At 41.5% G+C, this 27018-nt stretch overlaps 1 protein-coding gene across 2 annotated transcripts in view; it reads left to right on the forward strand.

Moving 5' to 3' along the window:
* The window catches only part of UBE2W (ubiquitin conjugating enzyme E2 W), a 100875-nt gene that overhangs the window by 67144 nt on the left and 6713 nt on the right, over positions 1-27018 (forward strand). The window contains exon 6 of one of the 2 annotated variants that reach the window (XM_049853691.1): positions 9033-9275. The exons of the other annotated variant lie outside the window; for it this stretch is intronic. Within the exon in view, the coding sequence (XP_049709648.1) occupies positions 9033-9133 (101 nt within the window). The 3' untranslated portion in view covers positions 9134-9275. Of the gene's footprint in view, positions 1-9032; positions 9276-27018 lie in introns of those variants that run through there. 2 annotated transcript variants of the gene reach the window in all.

Consider the following 27018-nt stretch of genomic DNA (forward strand, 5'->3'; position numbering starts at 1 on the left):
TTCCCTTGCCTCCTTTGAAATTGAGCTTGTAGAAGTGGCCCATAAAAAAAAAAAAAAATACCTCCTTATAAAAAGCTAAAACCCTCCTCTGCAAAAAGACGCATCTGGCACCTTCCTCAGGATCTACCTTCACATCGCCTCCTAGCTGCCAGGCCAAAAAGTAGGTTTAAGTCACAGCATACCCTGCTGGGACCTGCGAAGCCTAATACGGAAGGTGAGGGGCTGTACTTTAAAAGTAGCTGCAAAATATTATCCAGCATGTGCCTGCAGAAACTGAGTGTTGGGACTGAATTTTGTAGGTGTTTGGTCAAAGGTGTTGGAGCATGAACCTGGATAAGGAAGAGTTCATTGCCTTGGGAACATTCTCTTGGGAACTGTGATTTAACACCCTGCAAAGCACCCCAGGCTATGATGCAGACTCCCTACTAGGATGGATCTTAGACTCCTGAAGGGAAAATGGGCAGTGCTGAGCTAAATTTAAATGTCTGAATTGCCACTGTAGATGGAGGAAGAGGAGAAAAGTCTCAAAAAGGTGGTAAAGACTAGAGTGGATGTTATGTGAGGTCAGAAGACACCAGAGGATTATGTTCCCATGGTAGGGTCCAGAGGGCAACTGTCCTCAAGGCCACTAGTAAGGTGCTAGTGAAATGAGCTTAAGATCGACTGATTAGCTGTAGAGTTTCAGGAGAGGAAGAAGTCCTACTAGAGCAGTGGTTAAGTGCTTGGCTGCTAACCAAAAGGTCAGCAGTTTGAACCCACCAGCCAGCCACTCAGAGGGAGAAAGATGTGGCAGTCTGTTTCCGTAAGATTACAGCCTTGGAAACCGTATGGGGCAGTTCTACTCTGTTCTGTAGGGTCACTATGAGTCAGAATTGACAGGTATGGATAATGAGATGGACACTAGAATCATTAAGAAGTTCAATGATGGCTGCTCTCTGCAGGCCAAGGTGTTGGTAGGAAAGGCTCTGCCAAAACTTAGATCAGTGTTAGCAATTATGGAGCCCCAAAACAACGTACAACAGGTGGGTGATGCATAATCACTGGAAGTCAGGGGCTTCGGTTATTGTAGAGTCCTGGAGATGGCTATCAGCATTCCAGAGGGGCAAAAATAGAGGCAGCCAATGAAGATACTGCTCACTATAAGTAATCCAAAGAAAACAAGGATGATTGAACAGGAGGCTGAGGGGAGTGGTTGCCTTGCCTCAATAAAATTCCACAGTGTGCCACATTTCCAGACCTCTAACAGTGCTTATACCCAGAGCCCATTGAAGAGGTAGCCCAGTCCTCAGAGGAAGAATCCTGCAATACCATGGCAAGTATATACTATAACATTTCCCCAAGTCCCCCAAAGGGCCATACAAGTGTTTACTCAGGTGATTATACAGTGAAGAAAGGGGAATACTCGGGTGTTTTGAGAACTCTTGAACACAGGAGACCTGAAGGGTCATCATGGCTCCCCTGTTAGAGTGGGGCAAATGGGACCCAGACAGTAAACAGGGTCTTGAGCAACATTCAAGGAACCCTGGTGGCACAGTGGTTAAGTGCTCGGCTGCTAACCAAAAGGTGAGCGGTTCAAACCTACCAGCTGCTCCTTGGAAGAAAGATACGGTGGTCCTCTTCTGTAAAGATTACAGCCTTGGAAACCCAATGGGGCAGTGCTACGTTGTCCTATAGGGTTGCTATGAGTCCGAATCAACTCCACAGCAACAGTTTTGGTACGTGGCAACATTTTTCTTACTGTGGGTCTACTGGGTCTGTGGCCTGACTCTGTTTTTTTTTCCCATTCCTGAATGTGTAACTGGGATTGACATATTGCCAGTTGGCAAAAGCCTTAAACTGAGTCGTTGGCCTGTGGGTCAGAGCCATCATATTTAGTGAGGCCAAATTGCAAAGGAAGGAAGGGGAACTAGGTGAAGCCCACCAGCTTCTCTGAGTGGAGGAGACAGAGCTGGTAGTCCAGGGAGACCAAAGATGACTAGAGTTTTCAGGGCAGAATGTTGGAGAGTAGAGAGCTTTGCAGCAAGGGAGCTCTAGTGATCCACAGATAGTTGTCAACAAGTCTTCAGCTTGTGAAGAAGCTACCTGAGGCTGAGGAAAATACTGACCCGAAACCCGTTGCCGTTGAGTCGATTCCGACTCACAGCGACCTTATAGGACAGAGTAGAACTGCCCCATAGAGTTTCCAGGGAGTGCCTGGTGGATTCGAACTGCTGACCTTTTGATTAGCAGCCGTAGCACTTAACTACTATGGTATCAGGGTTTCCGGGGAAAACACTAGAAGGAGCAGTATCCAGAGATCACTTGGGGCTGGGGATAGTTTGTGTTCTTACCAGCTAAAGTAGAAAAACTTGTAATTCATGAGGCATAGGGTGGAATATTCAGAAGATCATTGCCTCAGTAAAAAAAAAAGCCAAACCCACTGCCATCGAGTCAATTCCGACTCAGCGACCCTATAGGACAGAGTAGAACTGCCCCATAGAGTTTCCAAGGAGTGCCTGGTGGGTTCAAACTGCCGACCTTTTGGTTAGCAGCCGTAGCACTTAACCACTTCGCCACCAGGGTTTCCAGTAAAGGGGAGAAATTAGTCCTAGATTAAACACTGCTCTGTGCCCACCTACAAAAAAGTGTAAAATGCAAGCCTCAAGAGCATTAAACTATTTCCAAGTAACTGCATTGCAGAACAAACCTTTAGGTTATTAACAGAAATATATCCAGCACCCAACATGCCAACTGGGGTAAATTGACTGCATTGGGACCCTTTTGTAAGGGCAAGCAGTTCGTTCTCAGGGATAACACTCTGGGTATTGGTTTATCATTTAGCCTGCAGAGTCTATGACCCAACATTACTGTCTAGGGGAGTGCCTGGTCCATAGTCATGGATTCCACACAACATAGCATCTAACCAGGAGACCCACCGCACAGCAAAGCAGGTATAAGAGTGGGCCATGACCATAGTCAACTGATCATATAACATATGCACCATCCAGAAGCAATTAGGGTGAGAGAGTATTAGTCTAAGTCAGCAGTGGATGTGTCAGTTTGGAGTCAGTACTCTGCAAGGATGGGGTGCCATCTTTCAGAATGCTTTCCATGCACTGAATCAGAGACCTCTATACAGGGCTTTGTCCCAAATAGGAAGAATATGTGGGTCCTGGAACCAAGGCCCCTAATCCAGCAGGTTGCACTCTTGCCAGGAAACACATCAAGAATCTCACTGGACTCCAAACTATAGTTACTGTCTTAGCACTTTGTATTCCATGTTTTCAGGGACAGGCCAGCAAGAAGGCCATCTTGGCAAGGGTAATTGACTCTGATTTCCAGTTCAGGAATCCAGAATAGACCTACTCAAGGCAATCTCCTGTGGATTTAGACTAGAAGAATGCATTCTAATTTTACTTGAGCATAGTTTTTTTCCCCAAGAAGTAATGTTAACTCTTTTCAATGATTGTCTTAGTCTGGGTTCGCTAGAGGAGCAAAACCAGTGAAGCTATATACAAATATATACACCGAACAAAACCAAACCTGTTGCTGTCGAGAAGATTCTGACTCATAGCGACCCTACAGAACAGAGTAGAACTGCTGCATAGGGTTTCCAAGGAGTGGCTGGTGGATTCGAACTGCTGACCTTTTGGTTAGCAGCTGAGCTCTTAACCATTGTGCCACCAGGGCTCCTCATAAATACATAGAAATTTACTTCAAGGAAATGCCTCATGCAATTGTAGGGGCTGGCAAATCCAAAATCTGCGGTCTGAAGATTTTTGCAGGCTTACATCCAAGAACCAGAGGTCAGATGATGAGTGCAGGATTGAGAGAGTGAGCCTTGCTGGAATATCCATTTATGTACTGGAAACAGGCCACATCCCAAGGAAATCCCCTTTCAATTGATTGGTTGATCACATCAGATCACATCATGGAGGCTCATACGTTACATTATGGAAGAGCAATCAGTCCAATGTCTGCCAAACCACTGAAAATCATAGCCCAGTCAAGTTGACACATAACATTAACCATCATATTCCATCCCATGTCAACCTGGCACCTATAAACATCTTAAACAATACATAATCTACAAATAAAGACAATTATAAAGTCATACACCTAACACGATACAGCTAATATGTGTACAACAAAAAATGCACTAGCCCCTTTACATCTTGTATTTAATAAAATGTAATGGGATAGGGAGGGAAGAAAACACATATATATAAATGTGGAAACCCCGGTGGCGTAGTGGTTAAGAGCTGTGGCTGCTAACCAAAATGTTGGCAGTTCAAATTCACCAGGCACTCCTTGGAAACCCTAAAGGGCAGTTCTACTCTGTCTGATGGGGTCGCTACAAGTTGGAATTGACTCTATGGTAACGGGTTTGGTTTTTTGTTTGTTTTAAGGGAACTCTTGTATTCCAGACATACCCTTCCTTACCTCCATTATGTAAAAACAGTCCAGTTTCCTCTTGGTAATCAGGATCAGGAGCCCTGGTGGAATGGCACTCAGCTGCTAACCAAAAGGTGGGTGGTTTGAACCTACCGGCTGCTTCGCAGGAGAAAGATGTGGCAGTCTGCTTCTATAAAGGTTACAGCCTTGGAAACCCAATGGGGCAGTTCTACTCTGTCCTATAGGGTCGCTAGGAGTCAGACTCAACAGCAGTGGGTTTAGATTTTGGGAATCCATTTCAATCACATCAGACAATATGGTAATTCCCTTCTTTGCCTGTTGATTCGGAAGCATGAGGAGCCCGAAGTGGTCGGTGGCATTCTTCCAATTCGGTGGAATCAGTCTTGTGTTTTCTGGTAGGAGCATTCCTCCCTTTAGAAATAAGATCTCTAGACCAGCAAGGGAAGGCTCCAGAGGAGTCCTTTCTCTCTCCGTCGGCTCTGGAGGAAGGTCCTTGTCATCAATCTTCCCTTGATCTAGGAGCTTCTCCGCACAGGAACCCTGGGTCCAAAGGACACACTCTGCTCCCAGCAGTGTTTTCTTGGTGGTATGAGGTCCCCCTTTATCTTTACTCCCTTCTCTCTTTTATGTCTCAAAAAAGACTGACTTAAGGCAAAACCTAGTCTTGTAGATTGAGTCTTGCCTCATTAACATAACTGCCTCTAATCCTGCCTCATTCACATCATAGAGGTAGGATTTACAACACATAGGAAAATTATGTCAGATAACAAAATGGTGGACAGCCACACAATACTGGGACTCATGGACTAGCCAAGTTGCCAGATTTTGGGGGGACACAATTTATAACACCCTGCAAGGTATTTCCACCTGGCTGTCTGGCGCCATAATTGAGTCTTTCAAAAGATCCCAGTTGCCTCAGGATGATGGGAAACATAGTAAGACCAGTGAATTCCATGAGTGGACCCAATGCTGCACTTCATTTGCTGTGAAGTGAGACCCTTGATCTGAGGTGATGCTCTGTGGGATACAATAATGGTGGATGAAGCATTCCGTAAGTCCACGGGTGGTAGTTTTGGTAGAAGCATTGCGTGCAGGGAAGGCAAATTCATATCCAGAGTAGTGTCAATCCCAGTAAGAACAAAATCTTGTACTTACCATGCTGGAAGCGATCCAGTGTAATCAACCTGCCACCAGGTTACTGGCTGATCACCCTGAGGAATGATATCATATCGGGAACTCAGTGTTAGTCTCTGGGCTCTCAGCAGTACCTGTAGCCAAGTCAGCCTTTGTGAGTGGAAGTCCATGTTGCTTAGCTCATGTATAACCTCCATGCCTTCTACCGTGGCCACTTGGTTCATGAACTCATTGGATAATGACAGGAGTGACTGGAGAAAGAGGCTGACTGGTATCCACAGAACGTGCCATCCTATTCACTTGACTGTTAAAATCCTCTGCTGAGGTCATCGTTTGGTGAACATTCACATGAAATACAAATATCTTCACTTCTTTGCCTCATTCAGAGAGTTTTATGGACATATTTCTTTCCAATACCTCCTAGTTACCAACTTGGCAATCATGTTCCTTCAAAGCCCCTGACCATCCAGGCAAAACATTGGCCACAGCCCATGATTCAGTATACAATCACACATATGGCCATTTCTCCTTTCAAGCAAAATGCACAACCAGATGCACTTCTCGAAGTTCTGCCCACTGGGAAGATTTCCCTTCACCACTGTCCTTCAGGAAGTCCCAGAAATGGGCTGCAGTGCTGCAGCTGTCCATTTATGAGCGGTGCCTGCATATTGAACCATCTGTAAACCAGACATACATAAGTTTTCTCTTCCTCAGTCAACTGATAATAAGGATCTCCCCACGAGGCCATAGGTGCAGATTGGTAGAGAGCAGGTAATGTAACAGAAGTGGGGACCGTGGGCATTTGGGGCACTTCCTTATATAACTTACATGTGCCTTCAGGGCCTGCTCAGGCCTAATTTCATATATACACATCACTTCCATTTGATGATGGAGTGCTGTTGTGCATGTCCAAATTTATGACTTTGTGGGTTAGACAACATCCAGTTCATGACAGCCAGCTCAGGTCATTTGGGAACCTGGTGGCCCATGGTTAAGAGGTCAGTCTTTACTAAGGCCCAGTAACAAGCCAAAAGCTGCTTCTCAAAAGGAGAGAAGTTATCTGCAGAGGATGGCAGGGCTTTGCTCCAAAATCCTAAGGGTCTGTGTTGTGATTCACCAATAGGGGCCTGCCAAAGACTCCAAACAGCATCTCTGCCACTGAGCATTCAAGCACCATTGGATCATATGGCCCAAGTTGCTGATCGGCTTGCACGGCAGCCTGGACCTGTTGCAGAGCCTGCTGTTGTCCTGGGCTCCACTCAAAACTAGCAGCTTTTCAAGTCACTTAGTGAATAGGTCTGAGTAGCACACACAAATGAAGGATATGTTGCTTCCAAAATCCAAAGAGGCCCACCTGAGGCATGATGCCTCCTTTTTAGTTGTAGGAAGGGCCAGATGCAACAACTTATCTTTCACCTTAGAATGAATATCTTGACATGCCCCACACTTCTAGAAATTTCACCGAGGTGGAAGGTCTGAATTTTTGTCTGGTTATTTTCCCACCCTCTAGCATGCAAAAGGGGCCCTGGTGGCACAGTGGTTAAGAGCTTGGCTGCTAACCAAATGATTGGCAGTTGGAATCCATCAATTGCTCCTTGGAAATCCTATGGGCCAGTTCTACTCTGTCCTATAGGGTCGCTGTGAGTCAGAATTGACTCCACAGCAATGAATTTAGTTTTTGGTTTAGCATGCAAATGTCTTACAAATAAAGTTGAGAGTTGTTGATACTTCTTTACTAGGTCCAATGAGCATAATGCTGTCAATGTAATGTATCCATTGAGATTGGGAGAACCCCTGAATCTCCTGCCTGGAAATAATCTTTAAATCTTGAACTGAAACTATTCCATGAAGCTATTGTTAAACTAAACAACAGTTTAGCCCAATTAATAAATAATGTTTGCCTTGGGCGTAGCACTCTTAGAAAGGATTATCTGTATGAGCATAAACAACAGTTAATCTAAAGCACAAATGAGAACTTTAAGGGGGAGAGAGCCTAAAGTAATGATGATGGGAAATACGAGTAGAGATAGTGAGGGTCTGGGAGTGAGAATGGTGACACAACGTGAAGTATGTAACCAATGCTACTGAACTGTTCATGTAGAGATTGTGAATGGATGTATGTTTGGTTGTGTATATTGCCATCAAAAATAAACTATTTAAAAAAAAAAAAAAGAAAGAATAGCTGGAGACGGGCTCAAAGAGAATTGTTTGGGCTCTGTTTCCTCCTCCCAACTCTGCTTTGATTTATTCCATGGCAGATCCTCTCTGAGGAATGGGCAGGGTGGTCACTAACAGCAATATCTTCCTAGTCAAACAACTCAGAGAGGAAAAAGAAAACAATCTTCTTTCCCAGTCTTTTTGTATCCATATTAAAGAAGACTTCTATTGGTCTTATTTGAATCATAAATCTGGAACCACCTCTCAACCGTCACAAAAACTGGGGATATGGGGAACTATGGCCAGGTCGCATGGCTGCTCCTGTGGCAACAAGATTGACAGCCCTTCAAAACCAAAGAAATTGGAAAGGCTTTCCCAACACAATGAGAATGGGTTTAGGGAACTTTAAGGGGCAGAGAACATCTACCTAAACCAGTTGCCATTGACTCGTGGTGCCCTATGTGTGTCAGGGTAAAACTATGTTCCTTGGGGCTTTCAATAGATTTTTTCAGAAATAGATTCCCAGGCCTCTCTTCCGAGGTGCCTCTGGGTGGATTCAAACCGTCAATCTTTCAGTTAGTAGCTGAGCATGTTAACCTTTGGCACCACCCAGTGACCACAGCGGGGCCCTAGTGGTGCAGTGGTTAAGAGCTATGGATGCTAATGGAAAGTTTGGCAGTTTGAATCCACCAGCTACTCCTTGGAAACCCTATGGGGCAGTTCTACTCTGTCCTATAGGGTTGCTATGAGTTGCAATCAACTTGACAGCAATGGGTTTTTGGTTTTTAGTGACTGCATGACTGCAGCATTTACCTACAGCCAGGTATTTGTATTGACAAAATGGCAGATAATAGTTCTGTATTTGTGCATGTACTTATCTAAAATATTCTAACCTGTGAGATTGTGCATGAATGTAAAATATCTGGGGAGTCAGAAGGGATACAGCAGGAGGTAGATGCCATCTAGATTGCAGTGGCTTATGTCTGTACATTTTGTACCATATATATACATTTTTTTCACTATTGGAAAGAAAATAAATATTTGCTAAGTGATACTTGAATGGTGAAAGAAAGCTAATGTTTTTCCTCTTATGTTTGTTGGAACTCAATCATAGTAAAACCCACTGTCATATATTGAATTGTGTCCCCCCCATCCCCAAATATGTGTCAACTTGGTTAGGCCATGATTCCCAGTATTGTGTGGTTGTCCTCCATTTTCTGATTGTAATTTTATGTTAAGAGGATGAGGGTGGAATTGTAACACCACCCTTACTCAGGTCATCGCACTGATCCAGTGTAAAGGGAGTTTCCCTGGGATGTGGCCTTCACCACCTTTTATCTCTCTAGAGAGAAAAGGGAAGCAAGCAGAGAGTTGGGGACCTCATACCACCAAGAAAGCAGCACCAGGAGCAGAGCACATCCTTTGGACACAGGGTCCCTGCTCCTGAGAAGCTCCTTGACCAGGGGAAGATTGAGGACCAGGACCTTCCTCGAGAGCCAACAGAGAGAGAAAGCTTTCCCCTGAAGCCAACACCCTGAATTTGGACTTGTAACCTACTAGACTGTGAGAAAATAAATTCCTTTTTGTTCAAGCCATCCACTTGTGGTATTTCTGTTACGACTAGCACTAGATGACTAAGAGACCCAATATCTGGCATTCTGTTAACAAAAGCAACATTAATCTTATATTTTATCATTAATTGTATTTTATATTGAAGAACAATTGAAAGTTATTAATAATAAACATCTTAAGAAGTATCGATAAGAGATGTTTCATAAAGAATATGTGTAATATATTTTAAAGGTAAATTACATGTATCATATAGATTTTAACTTAGAAAATTAATTGATACTCAGGTTTATGGTACATAAACTCATTTATTGCAAGGTAGTTATGGCAAAGCATGCAAGTAAGATCTCATTCATTTAGAACTGGAGAATCAGAATCAACAATTACAATTGCAATGTTAGTTCAATGATTAGAGTCCAAATCTTTACACTTTAAACAAGAGGTTGAAGGCTTTTTACCTTTTAACAAGAGGTTCCAGGAGGAAGGCTTAACCATGCCTCCACTGGAACTAAGGTAGCTAAGGTCTGAGGTTGGTAGCGGTGGCCAGGGTCTCAGCAGGCTCTCGGTCTTCAGAGAGAGGAGGCCAGAGAAAAACCTGTTTGCCTTCTCTCATTGCATGAGCAGCAATAAAGGTTTTCTATGTGAAATTCTCACCTTGGCCTCACACAATAAGGGCCAGTGTGATGTCAAAGACTAGTATTTTGTGCCTTTTATCCATGGTTAGAGATGAACCAAATGGCACATGTTTTCTTCAAGGTTAGATATTAGGGAGGTTGTTTAGACTTATGTCTCAATACTAGTTTATAAAGATTAACTATGTTATATCTTCTTTATCACAGCCATGTCAGGTCAAAGTCAACTTAAAAGTTGTTTACGTTCTTTACATGCTACACAAGATTCTATGATTCTACATCTAAGTTCAGAATATTTCTAAATAATTTTCTCATGATTTACAAGTTTCTAAAAAAAAAAAATTTTTTAAGGGCTTATAATTCATGTTAGAGAGCCTCACAAAGGTAGACATATTTCTATTCCTAAGTTCATATTATGAGTGATTATACATATGTATTTTGAAAGCATAATAGTGATTTATATCTTAGTGGATTTGAGAGCATTATAAAAACATACAAAACAATATGTATTAGTCTTCAATTCACTTAAATTCTACTATTTAAAAGACTTGATGAATGTCCAATGCACAAATACTTTTATGATCACTTTTATGGACTATATATGATATATTAAGTTGCATAATGATCAAATTTGAATCAGGCAATGGATTTGAAGCTAAAAAGTGATCTGTGATGTTCCTGTAATTTATTAAAATATGGAAGTAATTATGAGCTCACAGCATAGTGTAAGAATGACATGTCAGTACATTGGTTTCATTTCTAGAACCTAACGATTCAAAGACAAAGGACTGAAGACTATGTGATAATTCTACACTTTAATAAAACCTGGTGATAATACAAAGATGATACTAAAGGCTAATGCAAGTGCATTTTCAAATTTATACTATTTTATGGTAAATTGTAGATAAGGTAGATTAAATATAGGATGCTAACTTAATCTTATAAATTATTAAATGGATACTAAATATACTAGAGTTTACACCAAATATAGTTGTACTAAAGGTAATAGCCACCACCCATCTGTCAGCTTGTCCTTGTTACGCTTCAGCCCATTGTTGCAGCCACTGTGTCAATCCATCTCACTGAGGGTCTTCCTCTTTTCCGCTGACCCTGTACTTTTCCAAGTGTGATGTCCTTCTCCAGGAACTGATCCCTCCTGACAACATGTCCAAAGTATGTAAGACGCAGTCTCACCGTCCTTCTAAGGAGCATTCTGGTTATACTTCTTCCAAGACAGATTTATTCGTTCTTTTGGCAGTCCACGGTATATTCAATATTCTTCGCCAACACAATTCAAAGGCGTCGATTCTTCTTCAGTCTTCCTTATTTATTGTCTTGCTTTCACATGCATATGATGTGATTGAAAATACCATGACTTGGGTCAGGCGCACCTTAGATTTCAAGGTGACATCTTTGCTGTTCAACACTTTGGAAAGGTCCTTTGCAGCAGATTTGCCCAATGCAATGCATTTTTTGATTTCTTTACTGCTGCTTCCATGGGTGTTGATTGTGGATCCAAGTAAAGTGAAATCCTTGACAACTTCAGTCTTTTCTCCTTTTGTCATAATGTTGCTCATTGGCCCAGTTGTGAAGATTTTTGTTTTCTTTATTTTGAGGTGCAATCCATACTGAAGGCTGTGGTCTTTGATCTTCATGAGTCAGTGCTTCAAGTCCTCTTCACTTTCATCAAGCAAGGTTGTGTTATCTGCATAATGAAGGTTGTTAGTGAGTCTTCCTCCAATCCTGATGCCCCATTCTTCTTTGTATAGTCTAGCTTCTCGGATTATTTGCTCAGCATACAGATTAAATAGGTATGGTGAAAGGATACAACCTTGACACACACCTTTCCTGACTTTAAACCACTCAGTATCCCCTTGTTCTGTCCAAACAACTGCCTTTTGATCTATATACAGGTTCCTCATGAGCACAATCAAGTGTTCTAGAATTCCCGGTCTTCACAACGTTATCTATTATTTGTTATGATCCACACAGTTGAATGCCTTTGCAGAGTCAATAAAACAGAGGTAAGCATCCTTCTGGTATTCTCTGCTTTCAGCCAGGATCCATCTGACATCAGCAATGATATCCCTGGTTCCACGTACTCTTCTGAATCCAGCCTGAATTTCTGGCAGTTCCCTGTCGATATACCACTGCAGCCGCTTTTGAATGATCTTCAGCAAAATTTTACTTGCGTGTGATATTAATGATATTGTTCAATAGTTTCCACATTTGGTGGATCATCTTTCTTTGGAATAAACATAAATATGGATCTCTTCCAGTCAGTTGGCCAATTTCATCCATTTGTTGAAACATCTCAATTGATATTCCATCAATTCCTGGAGCCTTGTTTTTCACCAACGCCTTCAGTGCAGCTTGGTCTTCTTCCTTCAGTACCATTGGTTCCTGATAATATGCTACCTCTTGAAATGGTTGGACGTTGACTAATTCTTTTTGGTATAATGACTCTGTGTATTCCTTCCATCTTCTTTTGCTGCTTCCTGTGTCGTTTAATATTTTCCCCATAGAATCCACTATTGCAACTCGAGGCCTGAATTTTTCCTTCAGTTTTTTTTTTTCCTTCAGCTTGAGAAATGCCAAGCGTGTTCTTCCCTTTTGGTTTTCTAACTCCAGACCTTTACACATGCCATTATAATACTTTGTCTCCTCCAACCACCATTTGAAATCTCCTGTTCAGATCTTTTACTTCATCATTTCTTCATTTTGCTTTAGCTACTTGACGTTCAAGAGCAAGTTTCAGAGTCTCTTCTGATATCCATTTGATTCTTTTCTTTCTTTCCGGCCTTTCTAATGACTCCTTGCTTTCTTCATGTATGATGTCTTTGATGTCATTCCACAACTCGTCTGGTCTTTGGTCATTAGTATTCAATGTGTCAAATTTATTCTTGCGATGGTCTCTAAATTCAGGTGGAATATACTCAAGGTCGTATTTTGGCTCTCGTGGACTTGCTCTGATTTTCTTCAGTTTCAACTTGAACTTGCGTATGAGCAATTGATGGTCTGTTCCACAGTTGGCCCCTGGCCTTGTCCTGACTGATGATATTGAGCTTTTCCATCACCTCTTTCCACAGATGTAGTCAATTTTATTCCTGTGTATTCCATCTGGTGCGGTTCACGTGTATAGTCACTGTTTATGTTGGTGAAAAAAGGTATTAGCAATGAAGACGTCATTGGTCTTGCAAAAGTCAATCATGCTATCTCTGGCATTGTTTCCATCACTAAGGCCATATTTTCCAGCTACTGGTCCTTCTTCTTTGTTTCCAACTTTCGCATTCCAATCACCAGTAATTACCAATGTATCCTGATTGCATGTTTGATCCATTTCAGAGTGCAGAAACTGATAAAAATCTTCAGTTTTTTCATCTTTGGCCTTAGTGGTTTGTGCTAAATTTGAATAATAGCCGTATTCACTGGTCTTCGTGGTAGGTGTATGGATATTATCCTATCACTGACAGCATTGTACTTCAGGATAGATCTTGAAATGTTCTTTTTGACAATGAATGCAACAACTTTCCTCTTCAAGTTGTCATTCCTGGCATAGTAGACTATATGATTGTCCAATTCAAAAATGGCCAATACCATTGGGGGCATATGGAGATCAGGTTATTAATAGAGTCTTACTTCATGTCCCTCTCACAGTAGATCCACTGGGTCTCCAAACCCACCCTGTAGTGATTTCCCCAGTTCTGGAATGCATAATTGGAATAGATATACTCAGCAACTGACAGAGCCCCCACACTGGATCCATGACAAATGGAGTAAGGGCTATTGTGGTAGGAAAAGCCAAGTGAAAGCTATTAGAACCACCCCTACTAAGGAAAATAGTAAACAGGAAGCAATATGGCATTCCTGGAGGGATTGTGGAAATTTCTGCTACCATCAAAGACTTGAAGGATACAGGGGTGGTGATTCCCACCACATCCCCATTCAACTCACCTATTTGGCGTGTGCAAAAAACAGATGGATCTTGCAGTATGACAGTGTACTATCGAATACTTAACCAAGTGGTGAAGCCAATTGCTGCTGCTGTTTCAGATGTTGTTTAATTTCTTGAGCAAGTTATTATATCTCCTGGTATCCGGTATGCAGCTATTGATCTGGCTAATGCCTTTTTCTCCATACCTGTTTTGAAGGACCACCAGAATCAGTTTGCCTTCAGCTGCCAAGGCCAGCAATACACCTTAAGTTGTCTACCTCAAAGCTACATCAACTGTCCAGTCCTATGTCATAATTTAGTCTACAGAGACCTTGATCACCTTTTCCTTCCACAAGCTGTCACACTGGTCAATTACATTGATGACATTATGCTGATTGGACCTAGTAAGGAAGAAGTGTCAATGACTCTGGACTTATTAGTAAAACATTTGCATGCAAGAGGGTGAGAAATCAATCCCAGAAAAATTCAGGCACCTTCCACCTCAGTGAAATTTTTAGGAGTGCAGTGGTATGGGGCATGTCGAGATATTCCTTCTAAAGTGAAGGGTAAGTTATTGTGTCTGGCCCCTCCCACAACTAAAAAGGAGGCACAATGCCTAGTGGGCTTCCTTGGATTTTGGAGGCAACATATTCCTCATTTAGGTGTGTGCTATTCTGGCCTATTTATGAAGTGACTCAAAAAGCTGCTAGTTTTGAGCAGGGCCCAGAACAAGCGAAGGTTCTGCAACAAGTCCAGGCTGCCGTGCAAGCCGATCTGCAGCTTGGGCCATATGATCCAGCTGATCCAATGGTGCTTGAAGGGTCAGTGGCAGAGATGCTGTTTGGAGTCTTTGGCAGGCCCCTACTGGTAAATTACAGCACAGACCCTTAGGATTTTGGAGGAAAACCCTGCCATCCTCTGCAGATAACTACTCTCCTATTGAGAAACAGCTTTTGGCTTGTAACTGGGTCGTACTAGAGATTGAACTTTTAATCATGTGCCACCAAGTCACCATGCAACCTGAGCTGCCTGTCATGAACTGGGTGTTGTCTGACCCACAGAGCCATAAAGTTGGATGTGCACAGTAGCACTCCATCATTAAATGGAAGTAATATATATGAGATCAGGCCTGAGCAGGACCTGAAGACACAAGTAAGTTGCATGAGGAAGTGGCCCAAATCCCCGTGGTCTCCATTCCTGTCACATTACTTTCCCTCTTCCAGTCTGCGCCTATGGCCTCATGGGGAGCTCCTTATGATCAGTTGACTGAGAGAGAAAACTCATGCCTGATTTACAGATGGTTCTGCATGATACGCATGTATCATTTGAAAATGGACAGTGACAGCACTACAGCCCCTTTCTGGAACCTCCCTCAAGGGCAATGGTGAAGGGAAATCCTCCCAATGGGCAGAACTTCAAGCAGTACACCTGGTTATTCACTTTGCTTGGAAAGCAAATTGTGTGATTATATATTGATTCATGGACTGTGGCCAATGATTTGGCTGGATGGTCAGGGACTTTGAAGGAACATGATAAGAAAATGGGAGACAAGGAAATATGTGAATAGACCTGACTGAATGGGCTAAAGAAGTGAGGATATTTGTGTCCCATGTGAATGCTCACCAAAGGGTGACCTCAGCAGAGGAGGATTTTAACAATCAAGTGGATAGGATGATGTGTTCTGTGGAAACCGGTCATCCTCTTTCCCCAGTCACTGCTGTCGCTGCTCAATGGGCTCATGAACAGAGTGGTCATGGTGGCAGGGATGGAGGTTATGCATGGGCTCAGCAATGGGAGCTTCCACTCACCAAGCCTGACTTGGCTATAGCCACTGCTGAGTGCCCAATATGTCAGCAGCTGAGACCAACACTGAGTCTCCTATATGGCACCATCCCTCAAGGTGATCAGTCATCAACCTGGTGGCAAGTTGATTACACTGGACCATTTGCATCGTGGAAAGGGCAGAGATTTGTTCTTTTTAGTTAGTTTATTTATTTTTTTAATTGCACTTTTGTTGAAGGTTTACAGAACAAAATAGTTTCTCATCAAACAGTTAGTATGCATATTATTCTATGGCATTGGTTAACAAACAACCCCTTGACATGTTGACACTCTCCCTTCTCAACCCTGGGTTCCCTATTACCAGCTTTCCTGTTCCCTTCTGTCTTCCAATCCTGCCCCAGGGCTGGTGCACCCCTTTAGTCTTGTTTTGTTCCATGGGCCCGTTCAATATTTGGCTAAAGGGTGAACCTCAGTAGTGACCTTATTACTGAGCTGAAAGGGTGTCCAGAGGCCATACTCTCAGTGTTTCTCCAGTCTCTGTCAGGTCAGCAAGTCTGGTCTTTCTTTCTGAGTTAGGATTTTGTTGTACATTTTTCTCCAGCTCTGTCTGGGACCATCTATTTTGATCCCTGTCAGAGCAGCCGGTGGTGATAGCCAGGCACCATCTCATTGCTCTGGACTCAGTCTGGTGGAGGCCATGGTAGATGTGGTCCATTAGTCTTTTGGACCAATCTTTTCCTTGTATCTTTAGTTTTCTTCATTATTCCTTGCTACCAAAGGGGTGAGACTAGTGGAATATATTCGATGGCTGCTCACAGGCTTCTAAGACCCCAGCAGAGGTTTGTTCTTACTGGAACAGACATATACTCTGAATATGGATTTGCCTTCTCTACATGCAATTCTTCTACCAAAACTACCATCCATGGACTTACAGAATGCCTTATCCACCGTCACAGTATTCCACACAGCATCACCTCAGATCAAAGGACTCATTTTACAGCGAATGAAGCAATGGGCCCATGCACTTGGAATTCACTGGTCTTACCATGTTCTCCAACATCCTGAAGCAGCTGGTTTGATAGAAAGATGGAAAGGCCTTCTAAAGACACAATTATCATGGCAATATCTTGCAGGTTTCAGGTGATGTTCTCCAGGAGGCTGTATATACTCTAAACCAGCATCCAATATATGGTGCTGTCTCTCCCATAGCCAGGATTCATGGGTCCAGGAATCAAGCTGTGGAAATGGGAGTGGAACCACTCAGTATTAGCCCTCGTGTCTCACTCACAAAATTTTTGCTTCTTGTCCCCACAACGTTATGCTGTGCAGGTCTAGGGGTCTCAGTTCCAAAGGGAGGAGTTTTCTCACCTGGAGGCACATCACTGATCCCATTGAACTGGAAGCTAAAAATGCCACCTGGCCACTTTTGGCTCCTTATGCCTCTGGATCAACAGGCAAAGAAGGGAGTTACCATACTGGCTATTGTGATTGATCCTGATTATCAAGAGGAAATCAAATTGATATTACATAATGGAGGTAAAGAGGAGTATGTCTGGAATGCAGACATACTCCTGTGATTAAAGTCAGTGGAAAACTACAGCAACCCAATTCCGACATGACTGCTAATGGCCCAGAACCTTCAGGAATGAAGGTTTGGATCACCTCACCAGGCAAAGAACCACAACCAGCTGAGGTGCTTGCTAAGAGCAAAGGGAGTATGGAATGGGTGGTGGAAGAAGGCAATTCTAAATACCAATTATGACTATGTGACCAGTTGCAGAAATGAGAACTGTAATTGTTATGGGTATTTGTTTTCTGCGTGTGCATCAAGTATTTTTGTTTTCTTCACTTATAAAATGTAGGATATAAACGGGGCTAGTGCATTTTATCACATCAGATGCAAGTATGACTTTATAATTGTCTTTATTTAGACATTATGTATGGTTTTAGGAGATATATACAGGGGCCAAGTTGACTTGGGGTGGACTGTGGTGGTTAAGGTTGTGTGTCACCTTGACTGGCTGTGATTCTCAGTGGTTTGGCAGTTACGATGTAGTTTGGCAGTCACGATGTAGTTTGGCAGTCATATGATGTTGTGATCACTTCCATGATGAAAACTGATATAATTTGATCACCTCCATGATGGGATCTGCTGTGAGTAGCCAATCAGTTGAAAGGGAGTTCCTTGGGCATGTGGCTCAAGGGCTTTTGCTTGCTCTGGATCCTGCAGCTGGCTCCTGTTCATCTGACCTCTGGTTCTTAGACTTGAGCTAGCAGATTACTTTCAGTCTTGCCTGCCGATCGTGGGGTTCATTGATCTTTGCAGCCTGTGACCAAGAGCCTTTGGTGATCTTGGGTTCACCAGCCCCTGTGGCTACGTGAATCAGGGGAAGCCTCTATGCTATCCCATGGACCTGGGACGTTCCATCCTGTACAATTACATGAGCCATTTCCTTGATATAAATCTCTGTATATATATTTATATGCTTTACTGGTTTTGCTTCTCTAGAGAATCCAGCCCAAGACAGGTTGCAACAATGGGCTCAAACATAGCAATGATTGTGAGGATGGCACAGGACGAGGCAGTGTTTTCTTTTGTTGTACATAGGATACCCATGAGTCAGAATCAACTCGATGGCACATAACAACAACAATAGATAATAGACCAAGTATTACTTTAGGACAGTTTTATTCTTTATATCAGCCTGTGTTTTATAAATAATGGAGTAAAAGACAGAATCCCTGCTAAAACTAGTAAACTAGGAACAACATTCAAAATATTATTTAGGATAACTGAAATTATTTGTGCATCATTACCTTCACTTAGGCCTTTTTCTTTTTCCTTTTTTATTGTACCTTAGATGAAGGTTTACAGAACAAAATCATTTCTCATTAAACAGTACATATATTGTTTTATGACATCGGTTAACAACCCCATGACATGTCAACACTCTCCCGTCTCAACCTTGGGTTTTCTATTACCAGCTTTCCTGTCTACTCCTGCCTTCTAGTCCTTGCCCCAGGACTGGTGTGTCCCTTTAGTCTCATTTTGTTTTATGGGACTGTCCACTCTCTGGCTGAAGGGTGAACCTCAGGAGTGACTTCATTACTAAGCTGAAAGGGTGTCCAGGGGCCATATCCCAGGGTTTCTCCAGACTCTGTCAGGCCAGAGCACATTTTTTTGGTTTGATTTTGCTCAAGAAATGTTCGTTTTCTTGTCTTTAATGATAAAATCATGCAAAGTCATGAATTAAAAGAAGGACATTATCAGTTCATCGGAGGAGAAAAAAATGCTTCCTTGTGTTTTTTCCAGTTTTCCTTGTACAATTTATTTTATGTTTTGTTGTTGTTTTTTGAAAATATAGACAGCAGAACGTACACCATTTCAACAGTTTGTACATGTACAATTCAGTGACATTGATTACTTTCTTCAAGTCGTGCAACCGTTCTCACCCTCTTTTTCTGAGTTGTTCTTCCCCATTAACATAAACACTGTCTCCTATGCTTGCTATGGAAACTTTTGAGTTGCTGTTGTCAATTTTGGGTTGTCAATTTGATCCCATATAGATAGTTCTCAATAGAGCACAATGCTCAAGGTTGACATTCTTTACTAATTAAACTAAACTGTTGTTTGATTTTAAGAAGACTTCAGGGGATACTTTTCCCTTAAGGTTTAAAGATTATCTCAGGGCAATAGTTTCTGGGGTTCATCCACCCTCCATGGCTCCAGGAAATATAGACTCCATGAAAATTTGAAATTCTGGTCTTCACATTCACCCTTTTGATAGAGATTCTTCTGTGGAATCTTTGATGAAAACGTTCAGTAATGGTACCCATTCACTATCCAGTTCTTCTGGCACCATGGCACAGGAGCCAGTAGTTTACAGAGCCAATTAGCCACACATTCCATTTCGTCCTCTAGTCCTGACTCTGCTTCTTCCTCTCTTACTCCAGGCAAATAGAGAGCAATGGCTGTGTCTTGGATAGTAAATTGCAAACTCGTAAGACACTTAGAGTAAGTTTTATTTAAAATACCAGGAAGTGAGCCTGTACATACTAGGAAAGTCACAAAAATGGCAATTCACTGCAGTGAGCAGCTAGTGGTGATTAGGAGACATTCCTAAGCATTTCAATTTGAAATGTTGTGCTCAACTTTAAAACAAGAATGTCTCTGCCTGGCCCCCAGACCGTCTGTTGGCCCAGGACAGGAACCACTCCCGAAGCCAACTCTTCAGACATGGATTGGACTGGACAAGGGGTTCCAACTCAGTACCTTTTGAGTTAGCTGAGCACTTAACCGTTGAGCACCAGGGCTCCTTTAGTTTAAGTTTAAACTAATGTAATTAATTATATAATGCCCCATTCTTCTTCACGTAGTCTAGCTTCTCGGATTATTTGCTCAGCATACAGATTGAATAAGTATGATGAAAGGATAGAACCCTGATGTACACCTTTCCTAACTTTAAACCACGCGGTATCCCCTTGCTCTGTTCGAATGACTGCCTCTTTGATCTATGTCCAGGTTCCTCATGAGCACAATTAAGTGTTCTGGAATTCCTATTCTTCTCAACATTATCCATAATTTGTTATGATTCCCACAGTTGAATACCTTTGCATAGTCAATAAAACACAGGTAAACATTTTTCTGGTATTCTCTGCTTTCAGCCAGGATTCATCTAATATCAGCAATGATATCCCTGGTTCCACGTCTTGTTCTCAGTCTGGCTTGAATTTCTGACAGTTCTCTGTCTATGTACTGCTCCAGCTACTTTTTGAATGACCTTCAGCATAATTTTATTAGCATGTGATATTAATGATATTGTTTTATAATTTCTGCATTCATTTGAATCACCTTTCTTTGGAATAAGCATAAACATGGATCTCTTCCAGTCAGTTGGCCAGCTAGCTGTCTTCCAGATTACTTGGCATGGATGAGTGAGCACTTCCAGCGTTGCATCTGTTTGTTGAAACATCTCAATTGGTATTCCATCAATTCCTGGAGCCTTGTTTTTCGCCAACGCCTTCAGTGAAGCTTGGACTTCTTCCTTCAGTACCATTGGTTCCTGATAATATGCTACCTCTTGAAATGGTTGGACGTTGACTAATTCTTTTTGGTACAATGACTCTGTATTCCTTCCATCTTCTTTTGCTGCTTCCTGTGTCGTTTAATATTTTCCCCATAGAATCCACTATTGCAACTCGAGGCTTGAATTTTTCCTTCAGTTCCTTCAGCTTGAGAAATGCTAAGCGTGTTCTTCCCTTTTGGTTTTCTAACTCCAGACCTTTACACTTGCCATTATAATACTTATTTTGTCTCCTCAAACCACCATTTGAAATCTTCTGTTCAAATCTTTTACTTCATCATTTCTTCATTTTGCTTTAGCTACTTGACGTTCAAGAGCAAGTTTCAGAGTCTCTTCTGTTATCCATTTGATTCTTTTCTTTCTTTCCTGTCTTTCTAATGACCTCTTTCTTTCTTCTTGTATGATGTCCCTGATGTCATTCCGTAACTCGTCTGGTCTTTGGTCATTAGTATTCAATGTGTCAAATTTATTTGTGAGATGGTCTCTAAATTCAGGCGGAATATATTCAAGGTTGTACTTTGGCTCTCGTGAACTTTTTCTTATTTTCTTCAGCTTCAACTTGAACTTGCATATAAGCAATCCCACAGTCGGCCCCTGGTGTTGTTCTGAATGATGATATTGAGCTTGTCCATCATCTCTTTCCACACACACTGTTGATTTGCCTCCTGTGTATTCCACCTCGAGAAGTCCACATGTATAGTCACCGCTTATGTTGTTGAAAAAAGGTATTTGCAATGAAGTTGGTGGTTTTGCAAAATCCTGTCATGGGATCTCCAGCATCATTTCTATCACCAAGGCCTTATTTTCCAATTACTAATCCTTCTTCTTTGTTTCCAGCTTCCAAATTCCAATCACCAGTAGTTATTAACGCTTATTAATTGCATGTTTGATCAGTTTCAGACTGCAGAAGTGGGTAAAAATCTTCAATTTCTTCATCATGGCATTACTGGTTGGTAAGTATATTTAAATAATAGTTATATTAACTGGTCTTCCTTGTGGGCATATGGATATTATCCTTCACTCACAGTGTTGTACTTCAAGATAAATCTTGAAATGTTCTTTTTGACGATGAATGCAATGCCATTCCTCTTCAAGTTATCATTCCCGGCATAGGAGACTTTGTGATTGTCCAATGCAAAATGGCTGTTACCAGTCCATTTCAGCTCACTAATTCCTAGGATATTGACCTTTATGCATTCTACTTCATTTTTGACACCGTCCAATTTTCCTAGATTCATACTCTGTACATTCCACGTCCCTACTGTTAACAGATGTTTGCAGCTGTTTTTTCTCATTTTGAATCATGCCACTTCACCAAATGAAGGTCCTCAAAGCTTGACTCCATCCCATCATTAAGGTTGACTCTACTTTGAGGAGGCAGCTCTTTCCCAGTCGTCTGTTGAGTGCCTTCCAACCTGAGGGGCTCATTTTCCAGCACTATATGAGACAATGTTCCGCTGCTAATTCATAAAGATTTGACTGGCCAATTTTTCAGAAGTAGATCGCCAAGTCCTTCTTCCTACTGTGTCTTAGTCTGGAAGCTGCACTGAAACCTGTCTATCATGAATGACCCTGCTGGTATTTGAAATTCCTGTGGCATAGCTTCCAGCATCACAGCAACCCATAAAAGACCACAGTCCAACCAACTGACAGATGCCCAGTGAACTTTATATATTACTGATTGCTTTATTTCTGTCTTCACCTGGGATATGAAGCCATTTTACAATTTAGTAGCTCCCTTTTCTTAATTTTATCTTCAAGCATAAGTGTTTAAACTAGTTTTATAAATAAGAAAGATCTTGGCTCACTTAAGTTTTTCCTGAGTTTAGCTTTTCATTGGCTTCAACTTAACCAATGCCACCTCTATTTCTGGGCTTCCTTTTTTCTAAGCCTTCCCAGATGTTTAATTCAAGAAAATATATTGCAGGCAAGAAAATAGATTTCACTATGTCCCAAAGTAAAACGTTTTTTTTCTTTATATAGAGCAGCATAATTTGCTACCAGTGTTTTAGTTTCGGTCCTCAGCTTTCTTGCGACCTTAGATAGGCTCAAAATGCAGTGATTTATAGAAGGAATTTTTATTTTTTAACAAAATAATATGTGTACATATTTTATAATTTGGAAATACTCTAAAAGACGTTAAAAAAATTTTAAAAAGCAGAAATTATCAGCTCTATCTCTTCATGTGCCAGTTCAGCTCCCCAGGGGCTACCATGCCTTTCTCTTGTAGCTCTGACTACTAATATTTATTGCCATGTATTTTTAAAACGGAGATATAATTCTATTTGTCTTTGTGGGTTTATGGCTTTGAAATTCTTTTAAGTTATAATAGTATGTGGGAGGGACAAGAGATAAATGAATGCATTCAATCCGCCATTTTAAACCAGAAGTACCAAAAATTTGAAAAAATAGTTTGCATTTAACTCCTCTTCGGAAGAGTAGATAAGATCTCTGAAAAGAGAAAGGAAATCCTTAAGATTACACAGAGATGGTTAACCAACAGCTCCCCACCCCATGAGTCCGGAGTAGATTCTGACTCATAGCGACCATATATAGGACAGAGTAGAACTGCCCCATAGGGTTTACAAGGAGCAGCTGGTGGATTCTAACTTCTGACCTTTTGGTTAGCAGCCAATCTCTTAACCACTGTGCCACCAGGGCTCCCAGAGATGGTTAGAGGACACATTATATAATTAATTACATTAGTTTAAACTTAAACTAAAGGAGCCCTGGTGCTCAACGGTTAAGTGCTCAGCTAACTCAAAAGGTACTGAGTTGGAACCCACAAAGTGGCTCTGCAGGAGAAAAGAACTGGCGATCTGCTCCAGTAAAGATTACAGCCTAAAAAACCCTGTGGGGCAGTTCTCTGTCACATGGGTTGCTGTGAGTTGGAATCAACTCCATGGCACCCAACAATAACAAACTTAAATTATCAGAACTCACTGAAATACGATTTTGAAAAAGACACGTAATGAATACTCAGCCAACACAAGCAGGAAAATACAGAGGCTGTAGAAATTGTGTATTTTAAACTTCTTTGTCCCTACTTTTTTTTCTTGTTGTTGTGTGGGTTCCCATTGATTCTGACTTACTAAAAAAAAAACAAACAAAAAAATCTGTTGCCATGGAGTCGATACGAACTCATTGCAACCCTACAGGACACAGTAGAACTGCCGCATAGGGTTTCCAAGGCTGTAATCTTTACTGAAGCCCACTGCTATATCTTTCTCCCATGGAACAGCCAGTGGGTTTGAACCATCAACCTTCCGGTTAGAAGCCAAGTGCTTTAACCGCTGCACTACCCGGGCTCCTTTTGACTTACAGAGACCATATACGACAGAGTAGAGCTGCCCCATAGGGTTTCCTAGGCTGTAATCTTTACAGGAGCATATTATCAGGTTTTTCCTTTTGTGGGTTTTTTTTTCATCATGGGTGAGTTTGACCTTTCCCTTAGCATCCGAATGCTTAAGGAGTGCCCATCAGGGCTCTTTATTTTTGTTTACCCCCTTCCTTTCCTCTTTTAAGTAGGAGCCAACCGTTTCTGTAAAGTGCAAGATAGTAAATACTTTAGATTTTTCGAACCCTCCAGTTTGCCCCAACTACTGGGCAGTGCACTAAAGCAGCCAGAAGCAATATGTAAATTCAAGGGCATGAAGATATTATAGTAACACTTTATTTACAAAAATAGGTCTCAGGCCAGATTTAGTCCCCAGACTATAATTTGCTGACCCTTGTTTTAAAGCATTGAAATCTATTTTTTAGACATTGTCGTGTTTTCTGTTTTTCCCAGCTTTTTAATTTGTAATGAAATGTTGGCAAGCATTTGTCTCCAGAGTTGGTGTTGATACATCTTGAATGGGCCATTGATAGTCGTTTCATGAGAACATTTTAAGGCTTAGAATGAAGAAAATAGAGCTACTGGAGAACAGAGCTGAACACCTGTAAAAATATAATCTTTCAATGATTAAGATGCAGGGGAAATTAGCAATGTAATGACTTTTCTTATTTCACCAAAGATCCTCTGGTCCCTAGAAGGGACCTTTAGCCCCACCAACAGGCTGATCCCCTCTACTTGATCTCCAACTGTGCCTTGTTACTTTCCATGGAGTTTTGTCCAGCTCATGGCAACCTTATGTATAACAGAATGAAACATTTCCGGGTCCTGTGCCATCTTCAGGATCGTTGGTATGTCTGAGTCCTTTATTGAAGCTATTGTGTCCATCTCATTGAGGGTTTTCCTCATTTTCACTAACCCTCTACTTTACCAACCATGATGTCCTTTTCTAGCAATTGATCTTTGGTGATGGCATGCCCAAAGCAAGAGAGCCAAAGTCTCGCCATCCTCGCTTCTAAGGAGCTTTCTGGCTGCATTTCTTCTAAAACTGATTTGTTCATTCTTCTGCAGTCTATGGTATATTCAATATTCTTTGCCCATACCACAATTCAAATGCATTGATTATTTTTCCTTTTTTTATTGTCTAGCTTTCACAATCATATAAGGTTGTTGAAAAGACCATGGCTTCCTGGTATTGGTATAATAATAGATACATAGACCAATGGAATAGAACTCAGAGTCCAGAAATAAGCCCACACTTCTATGGTCAACTGATTTTTGACAAGGGTGCTAAGTCCCTCTGATGGGGAAAGAACAGTCTCTTCAATAAATGGTGATGGGAAAATTGCATTTTCACACGCAGAAAAATGAAACAGAATCCATGCCTCAGAACATACATAAAATAAACTCAAAATGGGTAAAGGATCAAAATGTGAGCACTAAAACCATAAAATTGTTGAAGAAAATACAGAGGCAAGGCTGTCAGGCCTACCTTTTAACAATGGATTATCTGATACAAGAACAAAAGCACAAATAGCAGAAGACAAAATAAATAAATGGGACCTCATAATAATTAAACACTCTTATTCATCAAATGCCTTTACCGCAGAAGCAAAAAGACAAGCTACTGACTGGGAGAATATCTTTGGAAACAATATATCCAATAGGAATCTAGTAGCCAAAATATATACAAAAAGTCGACAAATTTACAACAAAAAGACAACCCAATCATAAACTGAGCAAAGGACTTTAATAGACATTTCACCAAAGGGAACACTCAAATGGCCACCAAACACATGAAAAGATGCTCAATGTCATTAACCATCAGAGAGATGCAAATCAAAACCACAATGAGATACCATACCACCCCCACTAGGATGGCTTAGATGTAAAAAAAAAAAAGGAAAATAACATGTTGGTAAGAATGTGGGGAAGGTGGAACCCTTACCCATTGCTGATGGGAATGTAAAATAGTATAGCTGTTGTGGAAAACAGTGTGGTTTTTCCTCAAAAAAATAAAAATAGAACTACCACATGACCCAGAAATTCCACTCCTAGGACTATACCAAAGGGACTCAAAAGAAACAGTGTGAACAGACAGGTGTATAACCACATTCATTGCAGTGCTAGTCACAATAGCCAAAAAGTGGAACAACCTAAATGCCCATCAATGGTTGAATGGATAAATAAAATATGGTACATATATACAATAGAGTATTACTCAGCTAGAAAGATAAATGAAGTCCTGACACATGTATGTCATGGATTGAATTGTGTCCCCCCAAAATATCTGTCAACTTGGCTAGGTCACGATTCCCAGTATTATATGATTTTCCACCATTTTGTCATCTGATGTGATTTCCCTATGTGTTGTATATCCTATCGCTGTGATGTAATGAGATATTGATGAGATCTACAAGATTAGTTAGTGTCTTAAGCTAATATCTTTTGAAATATAAAAGAGAGAAGTGAGCAGGGAGACACAGGGGACCTCTTACCACCAAGAAAGCAACACTGGAGCAGAGCGCATCCTTTGGACCTGGGGTCCCAGTGCCTGAGGAACTCCTTGACCAGGGGAAGACTGATGACAAGGACCTTCCTCCACAGGTGACACAGAGAGAAAGCCTTCTCTGGAACTGATGGCCTGAATTTGGGCTTGTAACCTACTAGACTGTGTGAGAATAAATTTCTCTTTGTTAAAGCCATCCACTTGTGGTATTTCTGTTACAGCAGCACTAGATGACCAAGACAATGTACAACATGAATGAAGCTTGAAGACATTATGCTTAGTGAAATAAGGCAGTCACAAAAGGACAAATATTATGTGACCTCGCTTATATAAAAAGACAAGATCAGGGAAATGTATCGAGACCAAAGTTTATTAGTACTTACCAAGGGTGGGAGGGAGGGGGTAAAGCAGGGTTACTGCTTATGGAGCACTCAGTTTTGGTTTACTGTGATGGAAAATTCTCATTGATTAAGGGCGATGGTTGCACA

This window comes from Elephas maximus, chromosome 15 (genome assembly GCF_024166365.1).
Source record: "Elephas maximus indicus isolate mEleMax1 chromosome 15, mEleMax1 primary haplotype, whole genome shotgun sequence".
NCBI classification, from domain to species: domain Eukaryota; kingdom Metazoa; phylum Chordata; class Mammalia; order Proboscidea; family Elephantidae; genus Elephas; species Elephas maximus.